This window comes from Panthera onca, chromosome C1, assembly GCF_046562875.1.
Source record: "Panthera onca isolate mPanOnc1 chromosome C1, mPanOnc1 haplotype 2, whole genome shotgun sequence".
Classification (NCBI taxonomy): Eukaryota; Metazoa; Chordata; class Mammalia; order Carnivora; family Felidae; genus Panthera; species Panthera onca.
In genome coordinates this window covers 141,320,062-141,346,712 of record NC_138346.1, presented here as the reverse complement: position 1 = coordinate 141,346,712, position 26,651 = coordinate 141,320,062, and the positions used below count along the sequence as shown (strand labels likewise).

The 26,651-nt window shown below is 40.7% G+C and overlaps 1 protein-coding gene across 4 annotated transcripts in view; it reads left to right on the top strand.

Annotated features, from left to right (window-relative positions):
• The window catches only part of ABCD3 (ATP binding cassette subfamily D member 3), a 114,743-nt gene extending 104,950 nt beyond the window's left edge, over nucleotides 1-9,793 (top strand). For all 4 annotated transcript variants that reach the window (XM_060622200.3, XM_060622203.3, XM_060622209.3 and 1 more), the window contains 3 exons: nucleotides 3,119-3,223; nucleotides 6,197-6,253; nucleotides 8,214-9,793. In XM_060622200.3, coding sequence (XP_060478183.2) covers nucleotides 3,119-3,223; nucleotides 6,197-6,253; nucleotides 8,214-8,291 — 240 coding nt within the window. In that variant the 3' untranslated portion in view covers nucleotides 8,292-9,793. The remainder of the gene's footprint in view (nucleotides 1-3,118; nucleotides 3,224-6,196; nucleotides 6,254-8,213) is intronic.
• Nucleotides 9,794-26,651: the final 16,858 nt, after the last annotated feature.

The following is a 26,651-nucleotide window of genomic DNA, read 5'->3' as shown; positions in this document are numbered from 1 at the left end:
TGACTCTGCCTCCTTTCTGTCCAGTACAAACTTAATAATCCAGGTCCTGGCACATAGAAGGTACTCAGGTAGTATTTCTTAAAGCAATGAACAAATGATCCCTTCCCTTTAACTTCCTTTCCCACTTTTTGTTTCCTCTTATTACCTCAGCCTCAGCCCAAGAGCAGTTGTTTGCCTTGGCGTTTGTGTATATAGGCTCCTGAGCACAGCTGAAAGATCAGGGTGACGGGGGTTGGTACCGTCACGCTTTCATGGCTTCCAGTCTTCCAGGGGCCCACAGCACGGTCAGGTGGTCATTTACTTACTTTTGCCCCTCTCTCTTATTTTCCACGAGTATCATTTATAAACTACCAATCTCAGGCTTTCTACCTCATTGCCTACTCCATGTCTCTCTGCAGAACAGCTCAACTTCTCCTCAGAGGAGAAAGAGAAGCTGTTATGTCAGTGAGATGACAGCTCATTTTTATTGAGTGCTTAATAGGTGATAGGCGGTAGGCTAAGCCCTCTCCATTCAATTCTCACAAGTCCCCTGGGGCAGGAACTGCGGAGTACCCCGTGTATGGAGGAAGGTGAGCAATAGCACAGTGAAGTGTGCTGCCACACAAGGCTGGGGGTGAAGGTGACCACCGAGGCGTAGGCGGTGGCGTGTCCAGCTCAGGTGGCAGTACAGCTGCAGGGGTCATGGACTTATTCACATCACGATCTCTGTGGGATCTACTGTGGGATCAAGTACTGACGGCGGAGTGGGAGAGAGACATGTGAGAAAATCGCTACACGATGTGCTGGGTGTGGTGAGGTAGGTATGCAGAGACTTCCATGGGGACACAGAGGAGGGGCATTTGTGGAATGCCTTTAGATAACCAATCCTCTTCATTGAGCTTGCACTAGGCTGCCCTGACCTCCCTCATTCTGTCTGTGGAGGCTATGTCATCCTTCCTCTTGAGAAAAGCTCAGTGTCTCCATGTTTTTGGACCCTCTCTCCTCTGACTTTATCATATTCTTTCCTTCGGTTATGCACATGTGCAGACACACACCCTGTATTCAATCTCTTCTGGTCCTTCTCTTTCAGAAAGACATTCCAGGTCTCCCTGATCTAAAAGGCAAACTCAGCCTTAACCTCTGTCGTCTGTACCTTTCATTCTCTGCACAGCTGAACTTCTTCATAGTCTATACTTAATGCTTCCCCTTCCTCACCTCATCAAATAGATACAAACCCCAAGAGAGCTGCTTATGTTCTGGCCATTAATTTATCAAATATTTAAATGTTTCCTTCATGCAAATATCGAGTGTACAGTAGTGATTAAAATAATCTCTGCTTATGCAAATATACTAGCCTAGAGGAGTAGACAAAGAAACAAGACAACACACAGTTCAAAACCTATGAAGCACTGCAGAGATGTTAAGGAGTGACCCGCTTAGATTGTGGGACAGGGGTCAGGGTAGGTTTGAGGAGGTGGTCTAAACAGAAATTTCAAAGATGTGAGAAGCAGAGTACGGTGCGGTGTTTGAGACCTAAGAAAAATGACATGTGCTAAGCCTCTCTGGCCTTAGATACCTTGTGTCCTGGTCATGTTGAGGTTAGAAATGTTGAGGTTAGAAAGTAAGTAGGAATCCGATTATGCAGGGTCTGTGGGCCATTGTAAGGAGTTTGGGTTTTGTTCTTAGTGAAGTGAGAAGTTGTTGAAGGGGTTTAAGCAGAAGAGTGAAATTCTCGGATTTACATTTCTGAAGAATCCTTCTAGTTATAGGGAAAATGGATTGGAGAGGAGTGAAAGAGGAAATAGGCCATTTGTGGTCCTCTAGGCAGGAGAGGATTGTATTCTGGGCTGAGGGCATGATTTTGGAGATGCAGTAAAGTGAGTGGACTACAAAAGACTGAAGGACTTACTCGAATGGACTAAAAAAAATGAGGGGTAGGAATGTGGAAGGAAGGAGAAGAAGGGAAAGATCAAGGAGGACTCATGGCCTTCTAGGTTGAGCAGCTGTTTGATAGTGTGATTTGCTGAAATGTTTAAGATGGGGGTGGAGTACATGAATGGATTTTAAGGGGAAAATCAGATAACTAAGTAGAAATATCAAAGAGGAATATTTATATATCAGTCTTGTAATTAGAAGAGAAGGATGGGCAAGAGATACATATTGAGAGTTTACAAATGTAAATAATACTTGAGATAATGAGATTCAATGAGATCACTCAGACAATGTAGGAAAAAGAGGAGAGGACTTAGGAATTGGCCCTGAGGAACCCCAACATTTAGTGGTCCAGCAGAAAAGAAAATGCTGGAAAAGAAACTGAGGAAGCAGCCTAAGAAGTGAGAAGAAACGTTAAGACTATGGTTTCACTGTTACTTTCTCAAGAAGGAGGAAGTGGTCATCTGAGTTGCATGTAGCAGAGAAGATAAATTGGGTAAGGATGGAAAAGTGTCCATTGGTCTTGCAACATGGCGATCGTTGTTGGGGGCTGATGACCAATTGGAATATCTGTTAGACAAAGGATCAGGGTAAATAATTCCCAGAAAATAAAATACGTGTGGAAAATAAATGAGCAAATGTTCAGCATTTGTGCCAATCAAAGAAATGGAAGCTGTAACGATCTTGATGTTAATTTTTACTTACAAAATTTGCAGAGCCTTTAAAAAATGAGCACACCCAGTACTGACCTCAGGGATATAAAACAGGGGCACTCAAAAATAATTGGTGGAAATATTAATCGGCAGCTTAATATTAATTGCCATGACTGAGGTAACAGAATATTTAGAAGTAAACACATATTTGCACTTGAGCCATCTAGAGTCTGAATTCCAAGATTTGGTTACAATATATATCCTCTAATCTTGTTTAGAGAACTTTCTCTGATAGTTTGAAACTCAACTTCATTTCACATCACATCTTAAATGTTTTGATGAACTCTTAACAGTATTTCCCATGTGTTACATTTTCCCCATTGTTTGGGAAGACAAGTAAAAACAGGTTTTTTGATATTGTTTCTGTTTTGGGAAAACATTTTTTAAGTTAAAATAATTTTTGTACTTCTTTTACAAGACTAAGTGTATATCTAGTTGAGCTTACTAGTTTTTGCATGTTGTGATTACACAAAATATTTCTTTTTGTGCTTCAGATGGCAAGGTTATTTTATCATAAACCCCAGTTTGCCATTTTGGACGAATGCACAAGTGCTGTGAGTGTGGATGTGGAAGGCTACATTTACAGTCATTGTCGAAAGGTAAGTACTTCAGGTTCTCAGTTTTAGGGTTTGTGTCATTCTTCTCTGTGTACTCTGTGTCCAGCGAAATATCTGTCCAAAGAGAAGATTTCAAGTTACTAAGTAATGAAATTACTATCAAAGAAGGATGTATCGACTTTAATAAAGATTTCAAATGATAATTAGTAGATATGAATAAAAGAAAAAGAATTGTAAATGATTTCTGTATATAATTCTTTAGCCGTATCTTAGATTTGAAACAAATAGTATATTTAAACTTACTTCCAACTTTCTTACCAAAGTTTCTTTTGGTAGCCTTTTCTTTAAGTAACTATTGAGTGGTTACTAGCAGTATATCCTAACCATTCGCAGCTCTGTGTAAGTAAACGAAGTACAGGAGTCTTAACAACTTGTAGCTGTTCTTTGGGGGTTTATAGTACACATAAAAGGTCATATCGCATATTTACAGTGTGAATTCCTACCCATCAGTGTTGGTACTAGCAGCAGCAGCAGCAGCAGCAGCAGCAGCATCTCCCGGGAACTTGTTAGGATGCGGACTCTGGCCCTACCAAGTCAGAGTCCACATTTTAACAAAATTCTCAAATGCACATTAAGGTTTGAGAAGCATTGGCATGATGACAAAGGAATGCATGTGCTACATTCATCTTTGTAGGAAGATTTTCGTTACTGATTTTATTTCTGTAATGGTTTGTTTTCTATTCTTGAATCCGTTTCAGTCATTTATAATTTCTCTATGTATTTGTTCATATAAACTTTCAGATTTATAGGTATTGGAGGTATTTATAGGTATAGTCCATTTGATCAATGATTTAGAGGCTGGTAGTTTTGACCATGCGACTTCCTCTTACATCTAGTTGTAGGCTGTGAGTCCCCACATAAGATGTGATTCTCCTATAAAGCATAGATTCCATTTAAAAGAAAAAAATTCTTATGGGACTCCCAGTTGATAATTTAGCTTATACTACTATAACAGCAATTGAATATGTATAAGTATGAAATCAAGTATGAGCTCCTTGAACTTAGAGCTGATTTACAGCCACAGAACTAGTAAATTCACAAATTAAGTACAGACAAAACAGAGTTTCAATTTGGTAACATTAAAGAGACCTGTAAATACTGTTTTGCTGAAACCAAACCACTGGTTTAGGATTTAATTATGGAAAGATACAGTCTGAGGTCCAGATCTTATATTTTGAATTTTGTTTATGTATCTTCAGCAATTCTAACAAAAAGAATGCTTTCATTAAGTTGAGATCTGATCCAATTATTGTGGAATCATAAGAATAAATAATTTCTGAAGTGAGCTCTCAAAGATTAAATAAGTGTTGTACCACTGAAATGTATTTTATTAGTAACTTATTTTGTCATGCAGTTTCTGACCAATTTGAGAACCTTTCCACGTGACATCCAAAGTCACGGCGCATTAAAAGTTTTAAGTGCTGTCACTTTAAGTAATCACTTGGTACCAGCAGAAGTATAAATCCAGACTTGGGCACTTAAATCTCATGTCGAAATGATCCGGAATGTACTTAGGCTAATTTTTAAAAAATTATCAAAATGAAAATAAAATTAGAACTCATGATGGAATTTTCTGGATATTCTGGCATTTATCTCTGTCAGCCTTGAGAGATCCATTTTAAGAAACCATGATCTAGAGCAGAGTTTCTCAGTCACCGCTCTTCTGACATTTTGGGCTGGATAATCCTTAGTTGTGGGGGGCTCTCCTTTGCGTTATAGGATATTTGGCAGCATCTCTGACCTCCATTCATTAGATGCCAGTAGCTCTCAGTTGTGACAATCAAGAATGTCTCCATGACATTGCCAAGTGTCCTCTAAGGGATAAAAATCCTCCCGTCCCCAGTTGAGAACTACTGATCCACAGCATCTGTAGTTATATTGATTAGTGTTTTGTTTTTAATCTTTATTACAGTCTAAATCTTTATATACAGTTTAAAAACCAATAAGCTTTTTGGGGCGTCTGGGTGGCTCAGTTGGTTAAGCATCTGACTCTTGATTTTAGCTCAGGTCATGATCCCAGGGTCGTGGGATTGAGCCTCCCCCCGCCCCGCTCCCATGTTGGTCTCCGAGCTGGATGTGGAGCCTGCTTAAGATATTCTCTCTCTCTTTCTCTCGTTCTCTCTCTCTCTCCCTCCCTCACTCCCTCTCTCCTTCCCTCCCTCTTTCCCTCCCCTTCTACCTCTCCCTCACTCATGCTCACACTTGCTCTGCTCTCTTGCTCCCTCTCTCTCAAAAAAAATTAAAAACAAAATAAAAAAATGAAAACCAATAAGCTTTTAAAACCACAAGATTTTTCATTATTTTGCAGCAAGCTCAACTGGGTAGCCAAACTTTGCCTGAACTAACAAAAGATATTTAAACTCTTAGACGTCTCAATGTCAGTGTTCTTACATGCTGCCACAGAAACATTCATGTGTTTAATTACAGAATTCTTTCCCAGAACCCTCCGGTGATGATACTACTACTTTTCCAAAATCTGAATTCCAAGACCTATTCCAAAACAGGGGTTCCAATAAAGGATTATGATCCTGTATTTGAAAAACAGATGTACTGTAGACAACACTATATTATATAGATTTAATTTTCCTGATTTTGATCTTTTGCTATTTTTACTGTTCTTGTACTCTTTTCATATATTTTTCGCAGTAAAATAGGAAATGTGTTGGGATGTATATTTTCTGCTCCATACAAAATAGTATACTTAATGCTAGTACCTGTTAGTTTTTTTTATTTTTTAAGACTTTATTGATACTTGTTTGTTTTTGTTATGTGGTCAATGGTCAGTACTTTGCATTACCTTGAACATCGGGGCGTCCATTGTAATTTTTTCTCTTTCACATTGATTTTTAACTATAGCTTCTGAAGACAGTCATTTTAATAGCTTAAAAATATATACTAGTTTAATTTGTGATTCTGTGTTGTTGATGTAAACCTAAATCATTTTCTTTCTCTTAGGTCGGCATCACCCTCTTTACTGTGTCACATAGAAAGTCTCTTTGGAAACACCATGAGGTTTGTATTTCTTAACATTGAATGGTATAGGGGAATTTTATCTTATTTAAATATGTGCATTCAGGTGGTTATATGCTTTTAGATTTCTTGGTGTATGTTCCCTTTTAAATACATACCTTGAAGTACAAAAGGTGATTCTATTTCAGGTATATAAAATAAAATCGGTTTTTCTTAAATATTATTGTAGTTGTCAGTTTTGAAAGTTCTAATACATATAAACAAGCCTTCGTTGTATTTGAGAGATACTAGAAAACCACTTGTGGTTCTCTGTTTTTATAAATGACTGTTGTATAACTGACTAAAATTTACACAACCTTATCACAGCTATTGCTAAGTAAAGTTTTTCTCACCACCCAGTATTGGCAGGAGGGGAAAGAGTCTTGAGGATTAGATGGCAGAAGGTTTAGGGACAGTTTTAGTGAGATCATGGCTATGAAGGGGAAACTGAATAATGTCGGCTATGTTTACCATTGCACTGTAACAAAATAGAATCATTAAGTAGTCGTTATAATTTACACAGAGATTGTGTGAGGTTTGCACTGGTACAATACCCTATTTATTCTGGTGCTTAAGCAGAGCCATTCTCGGTGTGGCAGTTCTTTTCACCTCTTGATGTAAGGTGATCACACCCCCAAACTAAACCCTGTTGATTCATTTTCCCTCTCTCCCTACTTTCTTTTTCTCTTTCTTCCTTCTTTTTCTTCCTAAATGATACATTTTAGGTAGAAGAACGGGTTTGAGAAAAATTAGAACAATAGTATAGGGTATCTTGTGCCTTAAAATACATACCTCATGGAGCAGCGTTTTCACCAAGTACTGGGCTACATAAATGTCCTTGAGGGATACAGAGTACTGTCTTTACCCCCAAGAACCTTATGGTTTATGTGATCGTGTACAAATGATCAAATGAAGAGATGGGATTTAAAGTCAGAAAACCTGGGTTTAAGCACCACTGTTTCTGGCATCAGTTGCTTCCTTCATTAATAAAGTTTCTTATCGTTGCCTTCCTGTCTCCTAGATTACCATGAGGATCAGAGAGATAGCCTCTGTGAAAGTGTTTTGTGAAAAATAATGGAATTCTGTATAGCTGCTTGACTTTTAAAGATTCTTTTTATGATCTTATGACATAATTTGACCATTTTTTCATGAATGAAGTGAGAAAGTGAATAACAAAGCAGTTTGAAAAGTGTCCAGGCCTTTGTGTTTTCTCAGGGGTTCATAAACATTACAGCCAGAGGGCTGTGAGAGGACTTGGGCTTGACTTCCCCTCTTTTTCTGGTGGTGCACACAAGCAAAACATCAAGAAGTGATTATGTGAAGGAGGGGTGACACGTTACGATGTCAGAGGCCACAATAGCTAAGAAATAACAACATAGAAGACGGAAAAACAAGTCCTTTCTGTAAATAAAAAGCCACTAAATAAAACAGAAGCCTTTGTAACTGCCGTCCTAAGTGTCTTCAGTGGATAGGGTATATAGGAACTCTGTACAGATCTTTTCCTCCTCTGCTAAGACCAAGAACTAACAAAAGCCTTAAGTTAGAGGTCCCACACTGATCCAGGAAACCAGATAAAGGAAGTATTCAAGACTGCCCTGTTGGTCAGTGTGTTTTTACACAACCAAGATCAGATCCTTGTTTTTGTGGAGTTACAGAAGCATTCTGATTTGTAGGAGGCTTATACATTTGGTTCCTTCAAGATAATAAGGAATTCTGGTATTTTAGTTCTCATAAAGGAAAGTACTATATCCACTCCAAGCAGAATTATATTGTTGCTATTTTTAAAAAGATAAGACGTCTTCATTTAGTCTTATTACCTTTCTGTGTATAAAACTTTTGAAGGTTTTAGTAAAGCTTAAAGTAATTCCCAATTGTACTCTTGCATAATAATCTCTACATAAATTGCTGACAAAAAGGAAATTCTCTTAGTCATTGATTTTTCTCCCCTGCTTCTTTCCTACAGTACTACCTGCATATGGATGGGAGAGGCAATTATGAATTCAAACAGATAACAGAAGATACAGTTGAGTTTGGCTCTTAGAATCCAGAGAGCTGTACTGCTTCAATGAATTCATTACAGAACACACTTAGAAATACACAGTACATTGTAAAATAAAGTTGAGCTTGTTTGTTTTTAAACAAAGCAACAAATTAGCTATGAAATGATTGAGAACAAGTTGTTACAATTAATATTATATAGGAGATTGCTAATTGTGTATATGTTGGTTTAATTATTAATATGTACTAAGAATGTCCTTATTCTTGTGGTTAAAAACCTGCCTAAATTAAATTGGGCTTAAATCAGTGTAACCTGATTCATCCTGGGATGTAAACCATTTGAAGTCAGCTAATTTGACTTTGATGGCTCTATCTTTTCCTTCAGTGAAGAACCCTATTAAAAACTGGGGTCATCATTTATCCTGTTCTAACAAGATAGTTTTGAGTTTCATTTTCTTGTGCTCCATGATAGTGGGAAACAAATCAGTGTATTATCAAAATGTACAACATCAATGCATAATAGCATTTATTACACGGTGGCAGATTTCTTTAGCTGCCACCACTACACTCATTCCTTGTATATGTCTTGGGGTACATTTGACTCCAGGAAAGCCATTTGAATTTTCTTTGGCTAAATCATAAATGTGCCCCTCTCGATCTGCAGTATTGAGTTGTTTTGAGGGTTCTTTGTGGTGATATAACAAAAATTTATGTGCAGTCTTGCTTACAAGGGGTGGTTACTATGTTTCACACCTGATCTTCCCAATGTTTGGGATATTAAAACACAAAGTCCTTATATATCAAGCTCAAGGTCTTTAAGAGTGTTAGATTTTTAAAAAGAATCGGATGGATTTGTGTATGGTAGAAACCCATTCATTAGAAGTATGGTGGTTACACGGCATTAAACTCCGGATGAGCCATAGGAATGCACTACAGGAAGTAATGCACTGAGTATGCAATGTTATCACTGTCTTTGACCGTGATTTTATGTTGGAGAAATATGTTATAAATGATTATGCACATGGGTGAATTATGTTTCTTAGGCACTGGTTTATCTCTGTGAATCTTGAATAGCTTTTTTATATTTGGGTTATTATGTTGAACTATCCTAAGAGAAATTGATTTCAGCTCACCAAACCACATTAATGACTTGTATTATTTGCACAGGGAAAACTGAAACTGAATATTCTCAATAAGCTAGATATGAAATCAGTTTTATCAAACTAGGGTTTAGAAAGGGGCGTTTTATATTCTTATTTCTGTATAACTGATTTTGGTTTTTTGCAGAATTAACTATGAGAATCACCGGCTACCAAAGTAAAACTTGATGTACTGATTCCATAATACGTAACTTTCAGTTTTTACCACTCTCTTTGGCAAACTTGTATACTTACTTATTTTCTGTTCAGATTAAAAAGAATCAGATATCCTGTACAACCTTTGCTTGTTCTTTTTATTCTGCTATCTAAAAACTGGGTAATTCATACATAGTTCATATAATCTTGACTTGAAAAACACAAAAATAAATTGACATTCAGAAATCTCTTTTAGCACCCAATGTCTCTTTTAAAAAAGTTTTGTTGGGGCGCCTGGGTGGCGCAGTCGGTTGAGCGTCCGACTTCAGCCAGGTCACGATCTCGCGGTCTGTGAGTTCGAGCCCCGCGTCAGGCTCTGGGCTGATGGCTCGGAGCCTGGAGCCTGTTTCCGATTCTGTGTCTCCCTCTCTCTCTGCCCCTCCCCCGTTCATGCTCTGTCTCTCTCTGTCCCAAAAATAAAAAAAAAAAAAAAAAAAAAAAAAACGTTGAAAAAAAAAAAAAAGTTTTGTTAAATTTGATTTTAACAGAATGAATTTCTCTTTTAGAAAAACCACCATAACACCTTCAGTGTATCAGGGCACCTGGCTGGCTCAGTTAGTAGAGCATGTGACTCTTGATCCTCGGGGTCATGAGTTTGAACCCCATGTTGGATGTAGAGATTACTTAAAAAAAAAAAAAGTTAAACTACAAACTTCAGTGTACCTCACAAATGCTGCCAAATAACCAGGAGACCTTAAAAGATATCAGTCCTGGGAAAGATTTTAAGTTATGGAGGAAATTTTAGATTTTCAGATTTCAAGATTACCCTAAACCTAATAGCTGCCTCCTAATCCCTTCTGTAATGGATGTTTACCATCAAAAAACCATTTTGGGTTTTTTTAAAATTTTGTCTTCCTTTTAAAATTTAACAAACATTAAAGCACCTCACCATTTGAAGCATAGAGGAATATCCTTCTCCTGGAGAATCACCATTACATTAACGTAATGATGGTTCTGAGAAGATCTACAATAAAGAAACCAAACATTCCTAAAACATGATTGAACAGGGAACATCTTTTTCATCATAGTTCCTTGTAACATCGACTATAGGCTGCACTGGGAAATAGCAGTTTAATCTGAAAAATAAGCCAAAGGATAAGTTTTATCCAGGAGCAACATACTATTGCGTACCAAGCGTATCACTCCGTTCTAACACCAAGCTTCTAGTTTTCATACAACAGAAAATAGGGACGTAAACAACTAAGGTTGTTTGCTATGCATTAATGGAATAAACATGTATCTAGGGTTTGCCTCTGCAGGGCAGGAAAAATGTTACCTTCCCCTTCTTTGGGTTTTTGGCTGGGCCTGAGAATTAAGTTGACACAAGATGGACGAACAGGAAAGAAACAGATTTATTTAATACAAGTTTTCGGTTGCACAGAAGCCCTCATAAGGAGATGACCCAAAGACGTGGCATAACCTAAAGGCTTTGATACTGGGTTGAACAAAGAGAGGCAGCTGTGGAAAAGCAGATAAGGTATGTGAGGAAGCCAAGAAAAAAGGTTTTGTATAGAATTCTCTCAGTCTCAACATCCTGCCCTTGAATGAGGATGGTACTTTCCTTCTGGTTGAGGGAGGACATCTTCAGAATGGGGAGGACAAGTATTAGCTTGTTTTCAGAAAGAAAAAGGGCGGAGTCAAAGTGCCCTTCTTGTACCTGTTTTTTTTCTGTGTCTTTAGATCGCAACTGTCGTTATGCCGAAGTAAGCATGTCTTGGAGCGGCATATTTTGCCACCCTTCACCTTTTTCCTCCTCTCCTAATGATTAGCATTTGACTTAAAACTGTAGTGATACTATAGGTTGTATCATTTCCTTATGTAATTTTCACACTTTTAAAATTGGTGTTTAAAAGTGTAGTTTGCCTAAAGGCGGAGTGAATTGTCTTCTGTCAGATGGACTTGAGCATTGTTAGTTGTAGGAAACTGTTGACATTTTTACCTACACCAGTTATTTTTCCTTTGCAAGTCATTGAAATGTTCTGACCTATAAACATATGCATGTCACTTGGAAAAAATCTACCAAAAATTACTGAAAAACAGTCCCCTCCTCACCCCTAGAGGCAACCATTTTTAATTGTTTTGTGGTAATTCTTATTTTTAAAATAATATGCTCTACAGCTATTTCTAGATTTATCAATTTTAAAACACTTCCTATTGCCCATTTGTCACTGGCCCTGAACTCAGGACTGACCTCCTGAACTCAAACTCCTAGAAGCTTCTGCCTCAGTCATACTTTTTGAAAACTAACTTAAATGCTGGAACAGAAAAAAGAAAAATCTGAAGAAGACACCTGAGCAGATGAATCAAAAAATGCTTCAGCCTCATTGTAATGGTAAAATCCCCTGAATGTTCATCCCAACCCCTACTAACAGGTGCCTGTCTTCTCTTGTTTAGGGAGTCACTGCTCTGGAAATTACACCCTGTGATCTCATTGTTTGTGCACATGAGGACCTTGTGAGGCAACTCCCATCTGGTGCAGTCTGTCTATAGGTCACCAAGAAGCGGACCAACTTTGGTCCTGTAACAGATTTGGTGACCCAGATGACACTCTCGTCCTTCTGAGGTTCTATATTTCAGTTCCCTGGTTTCCCACGGGCAGAGCAGTGGGTAACAGCAGCTGCCCAGGCTATTGGGGCCAAGCGAGGATTCCTTGGGGGGACTCTCCCTTGTTGGTGCCTGTGTTACCCTACAGCATAAGAGACGAGGCTGGACCCAAAAGTCAAAGCCACCTGCGAGGTTTTAACAGGTGTTACAGGTCTAGCTGAAGGGAGGTACCTTATAAAGAGGGAGGCTTACATAAAGTTCCCGCTCCAATCCAATCCGCTAATAAGAGAAAAAAAAGCCACCTCATCCTGATTGGTTGGAAGGGCCGTGTCCCTACTGGTCGAAATTCGCAGGCAATTCAGTTTGGCACTTTTGGGAGCGAGAGTCTTCTGTGTTAAGCCAGACTTGTATATGGGGCTACGTCGTGGTCACAGTCTCCTTCTGCTCTGTAACAGAAGCAGTTTAACAATAACAGCCCCCGGTGCATAAGGTTTTTCACTTGGAGCCTGTTCCATAGTCCCTAACTGTCTCAACCTGTGTTGCTGGAGCGGCCTCAGTGCCCCACTGGGAGACCCAGCAGCTACACTGAGCCTTCTGTTCAGAAGATCCTTCCACGGAGGTAAGTGGTGCTGATCCCACAGCACAGCTAGAAGAGTTACTCTTCAAGTTGTCTCACAAAATGTGGGTAATTCGGCAAAAAAAAAAAAAAAAAAAAAAGTCTCGTTAGTCAAGCATACTTTGTTCAAGTCAAGCTGGGGGATTGAATGCTCCTTTAAATCCAGCCTAATCATCCCTGGGTTGAAGGATTGCAGCAGCCGGCTGTTTAGGGACTCGGAAGCACCGGCCCAGCAAAGCGGGAACAATCTATTGAGGGCTCATTTAGGGCCTGGATACCTGGTTGGTCTATTTGTCTCAGATACCTGACATTGTTGTGTTGTTTAAAAACCCATCAGTCTTCCCAGAGAGGCTGTGAGATTGTGTAAAAATGCATACAAATTGGGACCCTGAGGCCCAAGGTAGTCAAGTGGTCCTTAATACCCGTTTCTTCCTTTTTTTTAATATATTTTTTTAATTTAAAAATTTTTTTTTAAAATTAATGTTTATTTTTGACAGAGAGACACACAGTGTGAGTGGAGGAGGGGTTAGAGAGAGAGAGAATCTGAAGCAGGCTCTAGGCTCTGAGGTGTCAGCACAGAGTCCGACACGGGGCTTGAACCCACAAACTGTGAGATTATGACCTGAGCTGAAGTCAGACACTTAACCGACTGAGCCACCCAGGCACCCCTAAATGTTTATTTTTGAGAGAGAGACAGAGTGCGAGCAGGGGAGGGACAAAGAGAGGGAGACAGAATCCTAAGCAGGCTTCAGGCTCCAAGCTGTCCAAAGCCCGTCTTGGGGCTTGAACTCAAGGACCATGAGACTGTGACCTGAGCTGAAGTTGGCCGCTTAACCGACCGAACCACCCAGGCGCCCCTTAATACCTATTGCATATCTCAAAGTGCTCCAGATATCTGCAGAAAACTTCAAAAATTGGCCATAGGTCCCAACACTAACTCCACTCAGTGGACAGAGACAGCTTTTAGGGTATTCAATAACTGATATGTGACAGAGGGTGAAGAAGAAGACAAGAAAATGAAGACAGACTGCCGTTGTGGCAGTGGCTCCAGTCTGCATGAGGTAACTCAGGGGAAGAAAGGAAGGCCCCATGGGTGAGTGTCCCTAGTCCCAATCGTGGGACCAAGTTACCAAAGACAAGATAGGGTTACAGTCAGTGTGCGTATTGTAAGCACGAGGAGCGCTGGGAATGGGATTGCCCATATTGCCCCGGGGAAGGAGAGGGGATGGGCAAAACCAAATCATTCCAGGTGCCCCTCATAGAAAATCAGATCCTCATCTCCACGAGGAGCACCTGTGGCCCTAGTAGAAGAGCCAGTTGGCTTTTTCCTTGATACTGGGGCTGCCTTCTTTCTGCGGATCACCCAGGACAATAGCCTTTCCAGTAAAAATATAAGAAGAGTCTTGGGAAAAAGAGACCAAAAGATTTCTGGAGCTTTTGACCTATGAAACAGGGCCCAAATTACTAAAGCACCCCTGTTCAAACCTGGCCCGTGGCTTCCATAGACTTACTGGTCATCAAGGATAAGTACAAATCTTAATAAGGTTTTTGTGTCTAAGTGTGCTATGTTTGACCTCCGGATGGTTGTTAAAAGTAATTTGTAAAAGAACTCCATTTGATTTAAAGGCAAGTGCTTGTAAGAATTGGGCATTGTTGGGGTGCCTGGGTGGCTCAGTCATTTAAGTGACCTGCTCTCTATTTTGGTTCAGGTCATGATCTCACGGTTTGTGAGATCGAGCCTTGTCTTGGGCTCTGTGCTGGCAGCGAGGAGCCTGCTTGGGATTCTCTCCCTCTCGCCTGATCTTCTCTCTCAAAAATAAACAAATAAACTTAAAAAAATTGGGCACTCTAGAACTCCAAAATATAAACTAATCCAAATGCTTTTCAAGTTCACATGATCTGTGATAATCTCTTGTAAATTAAAATCCAAGTTTGTTGAGCATCAGCATATCTTTTGGAGTTATCAACATCAAACTTATTACAGTAATCAGCTTTTATTCTACCTGAATTTATGGTGCATCTGTTGCACCTTGTCAATAAAAATGGCTTAAAGTGATGGTTGATTTTTGTCTGTGAAATCATTAAGAACAGGTAGGTTGAATAGATAAAAAGGCCTGTAGGTAAACTTGTGAGTGGCTTCCAAAATCTGTGGTAACCTAAAACTTTAAATCTTTGCTGGATTAGATGATAAACTGGGTTGAACTCACTGGATATATAAGTTGGATAAAATATGGAAACGTTGATCACTAAAAATAAGCTTATTCACTTTTGTCCTATTACAGAGAAACTAACAATAACTTGGGTCTGTTAGTAATCATATTTTATGCTTTATGAAAAATGGTATTGTGAAAAGTAATGTTTTTAGGAATGATGAAATATATCCAGAAATTTGCTGACCTAAATAGTTCTGGTGTAACAGCTCACAATTGCTTTACTACTTAGTTTTTACTAGAAATTAAAGTCTCTAAGCATTTAGAATTCTAATAATTGTAACTAAGACTACTGGAAATAATATGGGAAATAACTCTGTATGCAAGGAAAGTAAGATATGTGTTTTTGGTAAGAAAGGTATGAGGAATGGAAATACATTTTTGTTGAGGAGAAAGAAAGTAACTTGTCCTAAAATGACACTGGTTGTATAGGAGAGGGAAAATTCAGGATAAAATCTGAAGTTAAAAAGAAAATTGTAGAAAGCCTGTGAAAAAGGAATCTCTGGAAAGGAGTTTTATGTGTGATCAGGACTGAGATGGGAATGAATGAGATTTATTGATTTATTGATTTATTGATTTATTGATTTATTTATAACTCTACCATTTAATCATTTATTTATTCAGTCACTACCATAGAAGACTCTGTGGGCCGGTTACTGGGCATTCCTGGATTTATTCAATATTTATTCATTCAATATACATTATTTTAGTGCTTACCACATGCTCTTTACTATTCCAGACTCCTTACTGTATTCTCTCCCTAGGACTATAATCTTGGGACGTTCTAAAGATGGTCAGCCATGGGAAACTGTGCATGGCCATGGAGTCCAAATTGAACATTTTTAAAAATATAATTTATTGTCAAATTAGTTTCCATACAACACCCGCTGCTCATCCCAACTGCCCTCCTCAATGCCCATCACCCACTTTCCCCTCTCCCCCACCCCCATCAACCCTCAGTTTGTTCTCAGCATCCAAGAGTCTCTTATGGTTTGCCTCCCTCCCTCTCTGTAACTTTTTTTCCCCCTTCTCTTCCCCCACGGTCTTCTGTTAAGTTTCTCAAGATCTACATATGAGTGAAAACATAGGTTATCTGTCTTTCTCTGACTGACTTATTTCACTTAGCATAATACCCTCCAGTTCCATCCACATTGCTGCAAATAGCCAGATTTCATTCTTTCTCATTGCCAAGTAGTATTCCATTGTGTGTATAAATCATATCTTCTTTATCCATTAGTCAGTTGTTGGACGTTTAGGCTCTTTCCATAATTTGGCTATTGTTGAGAGTGCTGCTATAAACATTGGGGTACCGTGCCCCTATGCATCAGCACTCCTGTATCCCTTGGGTGAATTCCTAGCAGGGCTATCTCTGGGTCATAGGGTAGTTCTATTTTTAATTTTTTGAGGAACCTCCACACTGTTTTCCAGAGTGGCTGCACCAGTTTGCATCCCACCAACAGTGCAAGAGGGTTCCCATTTCTTCACATCCTCACCAGCATCTATAGTTTCCTGATTTGTTCATTTTAGCCACTCTGACCGGCATGAGGTGGTATCTCAGTGTGGTTTTGATTTGTATTTCCCTGATAATGAGTGACATTGAGCATCTTTTCATGTGTCTGTTAGCCATCTGGATGTCTTCTTTGGAAAAGTATCTATTCATGTCTTCTGCCCATTTCTTCACTGGATTATTTGTTTTTCAGATGTGGAGTTTGGTGAGCTTTTTATAGATTTTGGATACTAGCCCTTTGTCCAATATGTCATTTGCAAATATCTTTTCCCATGGAATGAGTGAGTTTTAAAAGTACACTGGTATAGGGGCACCTGGCCTAGCTCAGTCAGAGGAACGTGTGACTCTTGATCTTGGCTTGGGGTCATGGGTTTGAGCCCCACATTGGGCGTAGAGATTACTAAAAAAAATAGAATAAACTTAAAAATATATACTGGCATAGGTTGGAATTTGATTCACTCTTGATAAAAAATTATAAACAAAGTTTTTTCTTGGGGCGCCTGGGTGGCTCAGCTGGTTGAGCATCCAACTCTTGATTTCAGCTCAGGTCATGATCATGGGATTGAGGCCTGCGTTGGACTCTGCACTGAGCGTGGAACTTGCTTAAGATTCTCTCTTTCCCTTTGCCCCTCTCCCTTCTCGTGTTCTCTCTCTCTCTCAAATCAATCAATCAATAAATAAGTAAAGATTTTTCTTTATCTACCCAGGAAAAATGGTTTCTATGCTTTGTTTTTATCAGGTCTTTGATTATTTAAGAAAACAGAATCTTCTTAATAACCTCCTGTTGAATCTCTTATTACCAGCTTGGGCAAAAGTTTCATAATGATCTATGATCCCACTTAGACATGGGCTTTAGAACCTTCCAATATTTTTTTTTTACAAACTTCCCCAAATTCAAAATCTAAATGAAGTCTTTGACTAATTAGGCTTGTTTATTTGGTTTGGGAAGCATTATCAACTAAGCAATGATAAACCTTCTTAGGTTATCTTGTATGGGTAAATGCTATGGTTGTTCTAGAAATTAAATGAAATCCCTCAAGTTCTAGTAGGTCCTGGTATAATATCATCACTGGTAATTCTGATTATTGAGGTGTTGTATATCACAAAAATACTATAGCCAGCAAGGGATATATAAGGTATTGAAAGGAAAGGCCCAAATTTTGAAGGAAGCTGTAAAGTACTTGGGGTTTATGATGTCTGAGGGGCAGTGAGGTCTTCCTCAAGAAAGGAAAATAGTATTATGTCAGCTGGCCCACCAAGGACCCACAAACAGTTGTGTGGGTATTTGGGAATGGCTGGTTTTGCCGCATCTGGATTCCTAATTTTGCCAATTGCAAAACCCCTTTAGGATAATCTTTAAAAACATTTTTTTTAATATTTATTTATTTTTTTTAAATTTTTTATGTTTTATTTATTTTTGAGACAGAGAGAGACAGAGCATGAATGGGGGAGGGTCAGAGAGAGGGAGACACAGAATCGGAAACAGGCTCCAGGCTCTGAGCGGTCAGCACAGAGCCTGATGCGGGGCTCGAACTCACGGACCGCGAGATCATGACCTGAGCCGAAGTCGGACGCTCAACCGACAGAGCCACCCAGGCGCCCCTTAATATTTATTTTTGACAGAGAGAGAGAGACAGAGCATGAGCAGGGGAGTGGCAGAGAGAGAGGGAGACACAGAATCCAAAGCAGGCTCCAGGCTCTGAGCTGTCAGCACAGAGCCTGACGTGGGGCTTGAGCCCACAGACCGCGGGATCATGACCTGAGCCAAAGTTGGACACTCAACCGACTGAGCCACCCAGACGCCCCCCTTTAGGATAATCTTAAAAACAGACCTGTTTTTAAGAGACAGACCTGTTTGAGTGGGATTCAAGCATGTGATTAGGTTTGCTCTGGTCACAAAGGTCTCAAAAGTGAACTTGTGTTCAATGCAGAAGTATAGGTATTTGTTTCCATTTTAGATGGTGGGGAGGGCAGACGGTCCTCACTGTAAAGATAATATATATTTTTTAGTGTTTATTTATTTATTTTTGGGGGGTGGAGAGAGAGAGTGAGCATGAGCAGGGGAAGGGCAGAGGGGGGGTGGAGAGAGAGAGAGAGAGAGAGAGAGAGAGAGAGAGAGAGAGAGAGAGAGAATCCCAAGCAGGCTCTGTGCTGTCAGCACAGAGTCTGATGTGGGGCTCGATCTCACAAACTGTGGGATCATGACCTGAGCTGAAATCAAGAGTCGGATGCTTAACTGACTGAGCCGCCCAGGCATCCCAAAGATAATATTTAAAAAGATGTAAAGGAAGTGAGGGAGCTGGCCATATGGACATCGGGAGAAGAACATTTTAAACAGAAGGAAGTGGTAAATGTGAAGGTCATGAGGCAGCCATGCCTGGCCTGTTAAAGTGTGATAGGCAGCCTCCCTATTCTCACCCCCTGGTGTTCATACCTTTATATAATTGGCTGTCACACTGAGTTAGTGCTGGCCCAGTATGATGAAAGAGCACAACAGAAGTGACCATGTATGACTTCTTTTTTTTTTATTTATTTTTTTTAACGTTTATTTATTTTCTTGAGACAGAGAGAGAGACAGAGCATCTGAGCTGTCAGCACAGAGCCCGACGTGGGGCTCAAACTCACGGACTGTGAGATCATGACCTGAGCTGAAGTCGGACGCTTAACCGACTGAGCCACCCAGGTGCCCCGACCATGTGTGATTTCTGAGGCCAAGTCAGCAAAGGCATTGTGGTTTTGCCTTGATTGCTTGGATCACTCACCCTGAGGGAAACCAACTGCTGTGATGTTGAGGACACCCAGGCAGTGTGAGGAAAGGTCCCAGGCTATAGCCAGTGCTGATGTGCCAGTGTGTAAGTGGGCCATCACAGAAGCAGGTCTAATCCCAGCTCCAGTCTAGCCTTCAGACAGCTGTAGCTCCAGATAATATCTTGAGTGCAGGCCTCTTGAATACCCTGATTGAGAAGTGCTTCTGATCCCTTCCTGAAGTCTTGACCAAAGGAAAACATGACTTTTGATGTTTTCTTTTCATTAAAAAAAATTTGTTTTAAGTTTACTTTTTTTGTGCGAGAGAGAGTATACAAGTGAGGAAGGGTCAGAGGGAGGGAGAGAAAGAGAGTCCCAAGCAGACTCTGCACCATCAGCACAGAGCCTGATGTGGGGCTTGATCTCCCAATCTGTGAGATCATGACCTGAGCCGAAACTGAGAGGCAGACACTAACCTAACCTGAGCCACCCATGTGCCCTGCTTTTGTTGTTTTTAACTGCCAGACTTGGGGATGCTTTGTTATGCAGCACTGGATTACTAACGCCTGATGAAACATTAAAGAGGCAAAAGTAATAAGACAGTGGGTCAAGGCTTCAGAGAAGCAATGAGGGCCTAGATTATGTGGGACTTTTTGGTCACAGAAAGCACTTTGACTTTCTTGTCTGATGGGAAGTCATTGGGGTGACATGATATGACTTAGGTTTGAATAGGCTCCCTCGGGCCGCTGTGTTGAGGCATGGACTGCACACACAGGGGTAGAGGCAGAGGAGTGGGTGAGGAGGTCCTCACAATAATCGCATAAGAGGCCGTGAGGACCTGAGGACTGAGGCAGGGTAGTGGTAGTGAGTGTGGTGAGCAGTGGTAAAATTCTGGATGTATTTTGAAGGTAGAACTGATAAGACTTGCTGAAAATAAGTTAAAAGCCTGGGCAGAATATAAAGAAGCAACCTCTTAAAAACATCCTAGATCCAGCATATAGTGAAGAATTACCTAGCCGAGATCAAGGAAAGGCCTAGAGCTCAGAAGGATAAGCTAGAGATGCTCTGTCCTGGAGGTAATTGCAGAGCCCAGAGCAGGAAGCTGAGAGCTAGAGTGAGTCTTTGAATTGGGCTCATAAGTGTCAGTCAGCTGCTGCCGAGAATGGGAACCACTGCACGCTCTGAGCAGCTATCCTGGAAAGACAGAACAGGCTAAAAAACCCTGAAAAAGATCCTGGCTAGTTTGTGCCAAGAAACACAGGAAAATTGGTTGAGACTATTATTACCAATATCCCTTTCTAGGATAAGGGCTGCCTCAAGAGGTAAACTAAAACTTAGCTTATTCAAGATGACTTATGGGAAGGGCGCCTGGGTGACTCAGTGGGTTGAGAGTCCAACTCTTGATTTTGGCTCAGGTCATGATCTCATGGTTCATGAGATCGAGCCCCATGTCAGGCCCTGCGTTGACAGTGTAGAGCCTTCTTGGGATTTTCTCTCTCTGTCTCTCTCTGCCCCTCCTCCACTTTCTCTCTCTTTCACTCTCTTTCTTTCTCTCTCTGCTCATCCCTCAAAATAAATAAATAAACAAACTAAAAAAAAAAAAAAATGATGTATGGGAGGCCCTTTCCTACAAACTACTCCTCCTCACTGCCAGACCCAGAGGGTTCTCTGGCTATTAAGCATATAATTAACCTTTGACAAGTGGTGGAGACACTCAACGAGTATGGAAGCTTTTACCTCCCCCTACCTACTGAAATTGGACTTGACCCAATGGACCTGGGGAGAAGGTGTACCTCAAAAGTTGGAAAAATGGGTTGCTGCAGGACCAGTTACGCCCAACTAGACAGGGCTCCACCTAGTAGTATTAGCCACACATTCTTCCTTAATATTAGAGGGAGGGGCTCAGTTGGGTAGCTCAGTTGGTTAAGCGTCTGACTTTGGCTCAGTTCATGATCTCACGGTTCATGAGTTTGAGCCCCGCGTTGGGCTCTGTGCTGACAGCTCAGAGCCTGGAGCCTGCTTCACATTCTGTGTCTCCCTCTCTCTCTGCCCCTCCCCTGCTTGCTCTTTCTCTCTCCCTCTCTCTCAAACATAAAAATAGACATTTAAAAAAATAAATAAATAAAATAAAATTAGAGGGAGTCGTGGCCTGGATCCACCACTCCAGAGTGAAAAAGGCACCGGCACCAGAAACTCAGGAGGAGGCGCTCCCAAAACAAATGACCACAAGTACAGGTATGAGTCACTTACAGGCCTGTAACTTCTGTTCTGCATCCACGAGGTAAGTGAAGCCCCCATGGATAGAGGTTCTCAGGTTTGAACTCTGAGAGTTTCAATCTGAATGATACTGGCTCTGCTGATGTGGTTTCTTCAGTCTTGTCTCACCCCTTGAGTGGGTGAAATCATTTTCTCTGCGACTGTTCAATAACGAGTGCCACAGATCGTAGTTAGCACAGTAAATGGATAGTTTTCTGGTTCTCTTTGTCCATTGGGTTCTAGAGACTGGGTGCGATGTTTTAGCCTTACGATCTCAAAATGAACGCTTTTCCTGATAGTAGTTTTTGTCACAGTCGTTCTAGGGATATCTAAAACTATCAACACAGCAGGGCACTCTTGGGAATTAAATTCTCTGGTGAATTTAAGTAAGAGATACTAGACTGGCTGTGGACTACCTGTTAGTGGGAGGAAGGTCTGTGCAGTAATTAATACTTCATGTAGTACCTGGATTAATACCTCAGCTGTAGTAGAAGTAAATATTAAGAAAATCTTTGATCAGGCAGCTTGCCTACCTACCTTCAACCAAAGAGGAGGACCCTCCAGAATGTGCAGAATGGCACTACCCACCCAGGATCACATGGTTCCTCTCTTCTCTGGGGTCACTAATAATCCTGCTATTCTTATCAGTTTTTGGACCCTGCATACCCAACTCTTGGGTAGTTTGGGGTCAAGCGTATGGAGGCTGCAAAACTGCAGATAGTACTAACACAAGGGTGTGAACAGCTACAGGTTAAACCCAGTGACACACAAGCATGTCTCAGACTAGCCGGGAAAACAGTTCTGCTCCTCTACTAACCCCTGTGATGTCACACACGTCAGGCAGGAAGTAGCTGCGGGAGATGGCCCTTTGGCCTGTGCCCCTGAAGGATGAGGAGCAGAGTAAAACTAGAGGACAGGTTTTGTCACCAGCCTGACCTCCTGAACTCAGGAAACTCCTAGAAGCTTCTGCCTGTCCATCTTACCTTTTAGAAACTAACAAACGGCTGGAACAGAAAAAGAAACATTTGAGGAAAACACCTGAGCAGATGAATCAGAAAGTGCCAGAAAGTGTCTCAGCCTCCTTATAATGTTACGTTGACCTTCTGAATCTTCATCCCAAGTGCTTATAAAAGGAACCTGCTCTGCCTTGTTCACGGGGTCATGGCTTGGGGAATCAGCATTCCCTGTGGTCTCCTTTCTTGTACAAATAACATGACCTTGTGAGGCAATTCCACATGGAACTGGTGTCTGTAGCTCACGCAGGAGTGGCACCCCCTTTGGTCTGCCACATCCTCCACTGGGAGTTAAATCATTTAAACCATTTAAATTCATTTAAAATGAATTTTAAACACTCTATTGAAGCATAATACACAGGCAGCAAAGTCCATCAGTCTTAAGCTCCATGAGTTTTTGGAAAGTGTGCATACTCATTATCACCCTCCAAATCAAGAAATAGAACGTTTTTACATCTCAAAGGTCACCCTCCTGTTGCCTTCTAATTCTCAGCCCCTAAGAGCCACTATTCTCAGTTCTGTCACATAAATTACTTGGTCTGTTTTTGATATGTATTAGATATGATATCTAATATATATCATATATATTAGATACCCTTCTGTGTACAACTTCTGTTCTTCAACCTTATGAAATTGTAGATGTGGCAAGAGGTCCCTCATTTTTATTGCTGTATAATATTTAATCATATGAATAGACCATACTTTATTCACCTTCCCATTGGTGGGCATTGGGTTTTCTGTTTGGGGCTATTACAAATAGCCCTAATAAACATTCTTATGCACATCTTTTGGTGCCCATGTGTGTGCAATTTTGGAGTGGAATGTGTTCAGCTTTGTTATGTTTTGCAGACTGTTCTCTGAAGCAGTTGTACCATTTTTACACTCCCACCGTTAAGTATATGAGAATTCCAGTTTCCCCAGTCCTTGCCAATATTTGATATTGCTAGTGGGTTTTTTTTTTACTTTTTTCTTTTTACTTACGTATTTTTAGCCATCAGCAGCAAATCTTGTGGTTTCATTCTGCATTTCCCTGATCAGTAATGAGGCTGAACTTCCGTTGCGTGTTTATTGCCCATTTGGATATCCTCTTTTTTGAAGTGGCCATATAAATCTTTGGGCCAGCTTTTATAAATTGTCCTAGTGATATTACAGATTTTTATATATTCTGGGTATAAGTCCCTTATTACCTAAATGTTCTAAGATCAGACAACACAGACTTTAGGACAATGAGCATTTCTTAAAAAATAGACAAACAAAAACCCACATAAATGCTTAAACACAATTAACCAACTTGACCTAACTGGCCTATGTAAACGGCAACTGTAGATTTCTTCCAATCCTTGAATATGATAGATCTGTCCATTTAAGACTTCTTTAATGTTTGTCAGTAACATTTGGTAGTTTTCTGTGTAGAGGTCTTACACATCTTCCATTAGCTTTGTTGCTAGACATCTGATGTTTGTCGTGTCCTGGTGTTGCTAGACATCTGATGTTTGTCGTGTCCTGGTATAAATTGTATCTATTTAATACTCCTAACTGTTGCTACTGAATAGAAATGCAGTTAATTTTTGTATATGGATCTTAGTGACAGATTGTATTTTTCCAAGAATGGATCCCTGAATATATATCCCATCCCACATACTCTTTACAGTGTGGAGAGGTGAAGTCTATATTGCCTCCTCTTGAACGTGGAAACGTTTGTAATTTGTTACGATAAGTTGGGAGATTTGGGCGTTAATCCAGGAGACAGGATCAGGAGAGGCAGTAACACGCAAACCTTATTTGGGTGGTGCTTGAACACAATTGCCTGAGAGGGAAGTTCCTCCCAGTAGCAGGGTCAAAACCCAAAAGAACTGACAGAACTAAGGAGAAATTAGTTCCAGAGATGGTGGTGTAGGACCAGCACCCATGAGGGGAACAGGACAAGGGGACCCCCGGTGGGGGAGGGGCAGGGGGAGGGAAAATCAAATGGACTCCTCTGTCTAGGTAATGCCGTTCAGCAGCAACTGCTCCAAAGGACAGCAGGAGTTTGGGTCTCTTACAGCTGTAGTGTTGTCTCGTCTGTGGTTGGCAGAAGTTCAAGGCAGTTTCATGGGCTATGTACAGTAAGTATGCTCTAATTGGCTAAAAATATGGGAGGGTTTTTTTTTGTTGTTGTTGGTTTTTTTTACTACATTTAAAGCAAATGGATGTGTGAAGATTTGAGTTTGGCACTGGTGGGCTTTGGGCTGATGGTCCTAGACTGCTGTGAAGAAAGAAACAGCAGGCCATTATAGGCTAATTTACAGGGACCGTCTTGAGCCCATTTATAGAACACTTCTGCAACGAATAGAATGTAGCACAAATTTCCAGTTAAATCATTTTATGTTTTTTTAAAGTTTATTTTATTTTTAAGAGAGGCAGGGGGGCGGGGCAGGCAAGGAGAATCCCAAGCAGGCTCTGCACTATCAGCACAGAGCCCAGTGTGGGGCTTGAACTCAGGAACCGCGAGACCATGATTTGAGCTGAAATCAAGAGTCAGAGGCTCAACCGACTGAGCCACCCAGGTGGCCCCCAGTTAAATCATTTTGAATTCATAATCAGCATTTGCTTTCTGATGAATGTATAATATAGTTCATTGCAGAGCCAAGCAGAGAGCTGTGTTTGTTTCTTACTGTCTTTTCTCTCTAGTGTCCCATAGCCTTTTTTTTTTTTTACCTTGCTCTATCTGCCGCAATTATCATAACAGATAATCTTTAATTACTTCCCGCTGTGCCACCATATCAATGTTTTATTACTTTCCAGAGGTGTTCTTCCTGGGGTCTTCTGGCTTCTCCTTCCCTCTGGTTCTGGAGACCGGCTGAGCTGCTAGCCTGACACTGGGTTCTCCTGCATTGAATCCCATGTCCTCCTCTACTTTGGGTTTACTCCTTTAGAGTGGAACATGTCCTGCTGTGGCTTTCTGGGACAGGGTGCATGGGAGGAAAATTCTTTGAAGTCTTTCATGTCTGAAAATATCCTTATTCTGTTATACTGGTGGGATGTTCAGCTGGAATGCTGAATTTAAGCTGAAGATCATTATCCCTTAAAATTTTTGTATATTCATCAGCCTCTTATATTTGTTTTCTTAATATCCAGTTTGCTGTCGAGACTTTTTCTCCTATCCCCCCGCCCCAACACCCGTCCCGCTCCAGATACTCCCCTGCCATATCTGGCAAGTCCTAGTGTCTGAGTTTCTTCAGATCTCTTTGTCAAACACACTTTATTTTTGGTATTATCTGATGCCCAAGATACGGTTTTAATGATGCAAGCATTCCCCCTTCCTGGAGGACTTCTGCTACTCTCCCGTCTCCCTTTCCCCCTTTGCCTGATTAACTCTGTATCCTTTCCTGGAGATTTTACTTACTTATTTATATTTTATTTATATTTTGAGGGGGAAAGAGAGAGTGTGAGCGGGGAAGAGGGGCAGAGAGAAAGGGAGAGCAAGAATCCCAAGCAGGCTCTGTGCTGTCAGCACAGAGCCCAGTGACGGACTCAAAATCACAAACTGTGAGATCATGACCTGAGCTGAAACCAAGAGTCAGAAACTTAACCGACTGAGCCACCCAGGCGTCCCTTTAGCTGAGATTTTTAAGTAGTTCTTCCAAGTCTAAGTTAGATGGCCCCCAAACACCCTATTCTTGACCCACATATTGTTATCGATTACCTATTATTCTGTTATCATTATTTGACATTTTACTCTACAAATATATGAGCTCTATAAGTGCTGGGATTGTGCCCGTTGTATTTTAATCAAACGCATAATGCCTGGCACATAGTAGGTGCTTAGAATTAGAATAAATTAATGAATTCAAATGCATAATCATGGCTCTTTTTTTCAAGGCAATTATGATTGAAAAAAGGAGCCAAGGCAAGTAAAGAATTATTTTGTACAACACTAAGGGTCCTGAGAAAGAGCGTAAGGGTGTAGAGGGGTAGTGGGGAGAGTGTTCTGGGAATCCAGGGGAGGAAAGCTTCTGGCTGACATCCAGGAGACATTATGAACTACCTTGAAGGGGGAGCTCGGTCGAAGCAAGGCACATGAATCAGTGGAATTGAGGCAGGAAAGCTTTCGGTCTTTAGACAGCTGCGGATGAGGCAGAGGTCCTCAAAGTACTGTCTTTGGAAAATAACAGAGT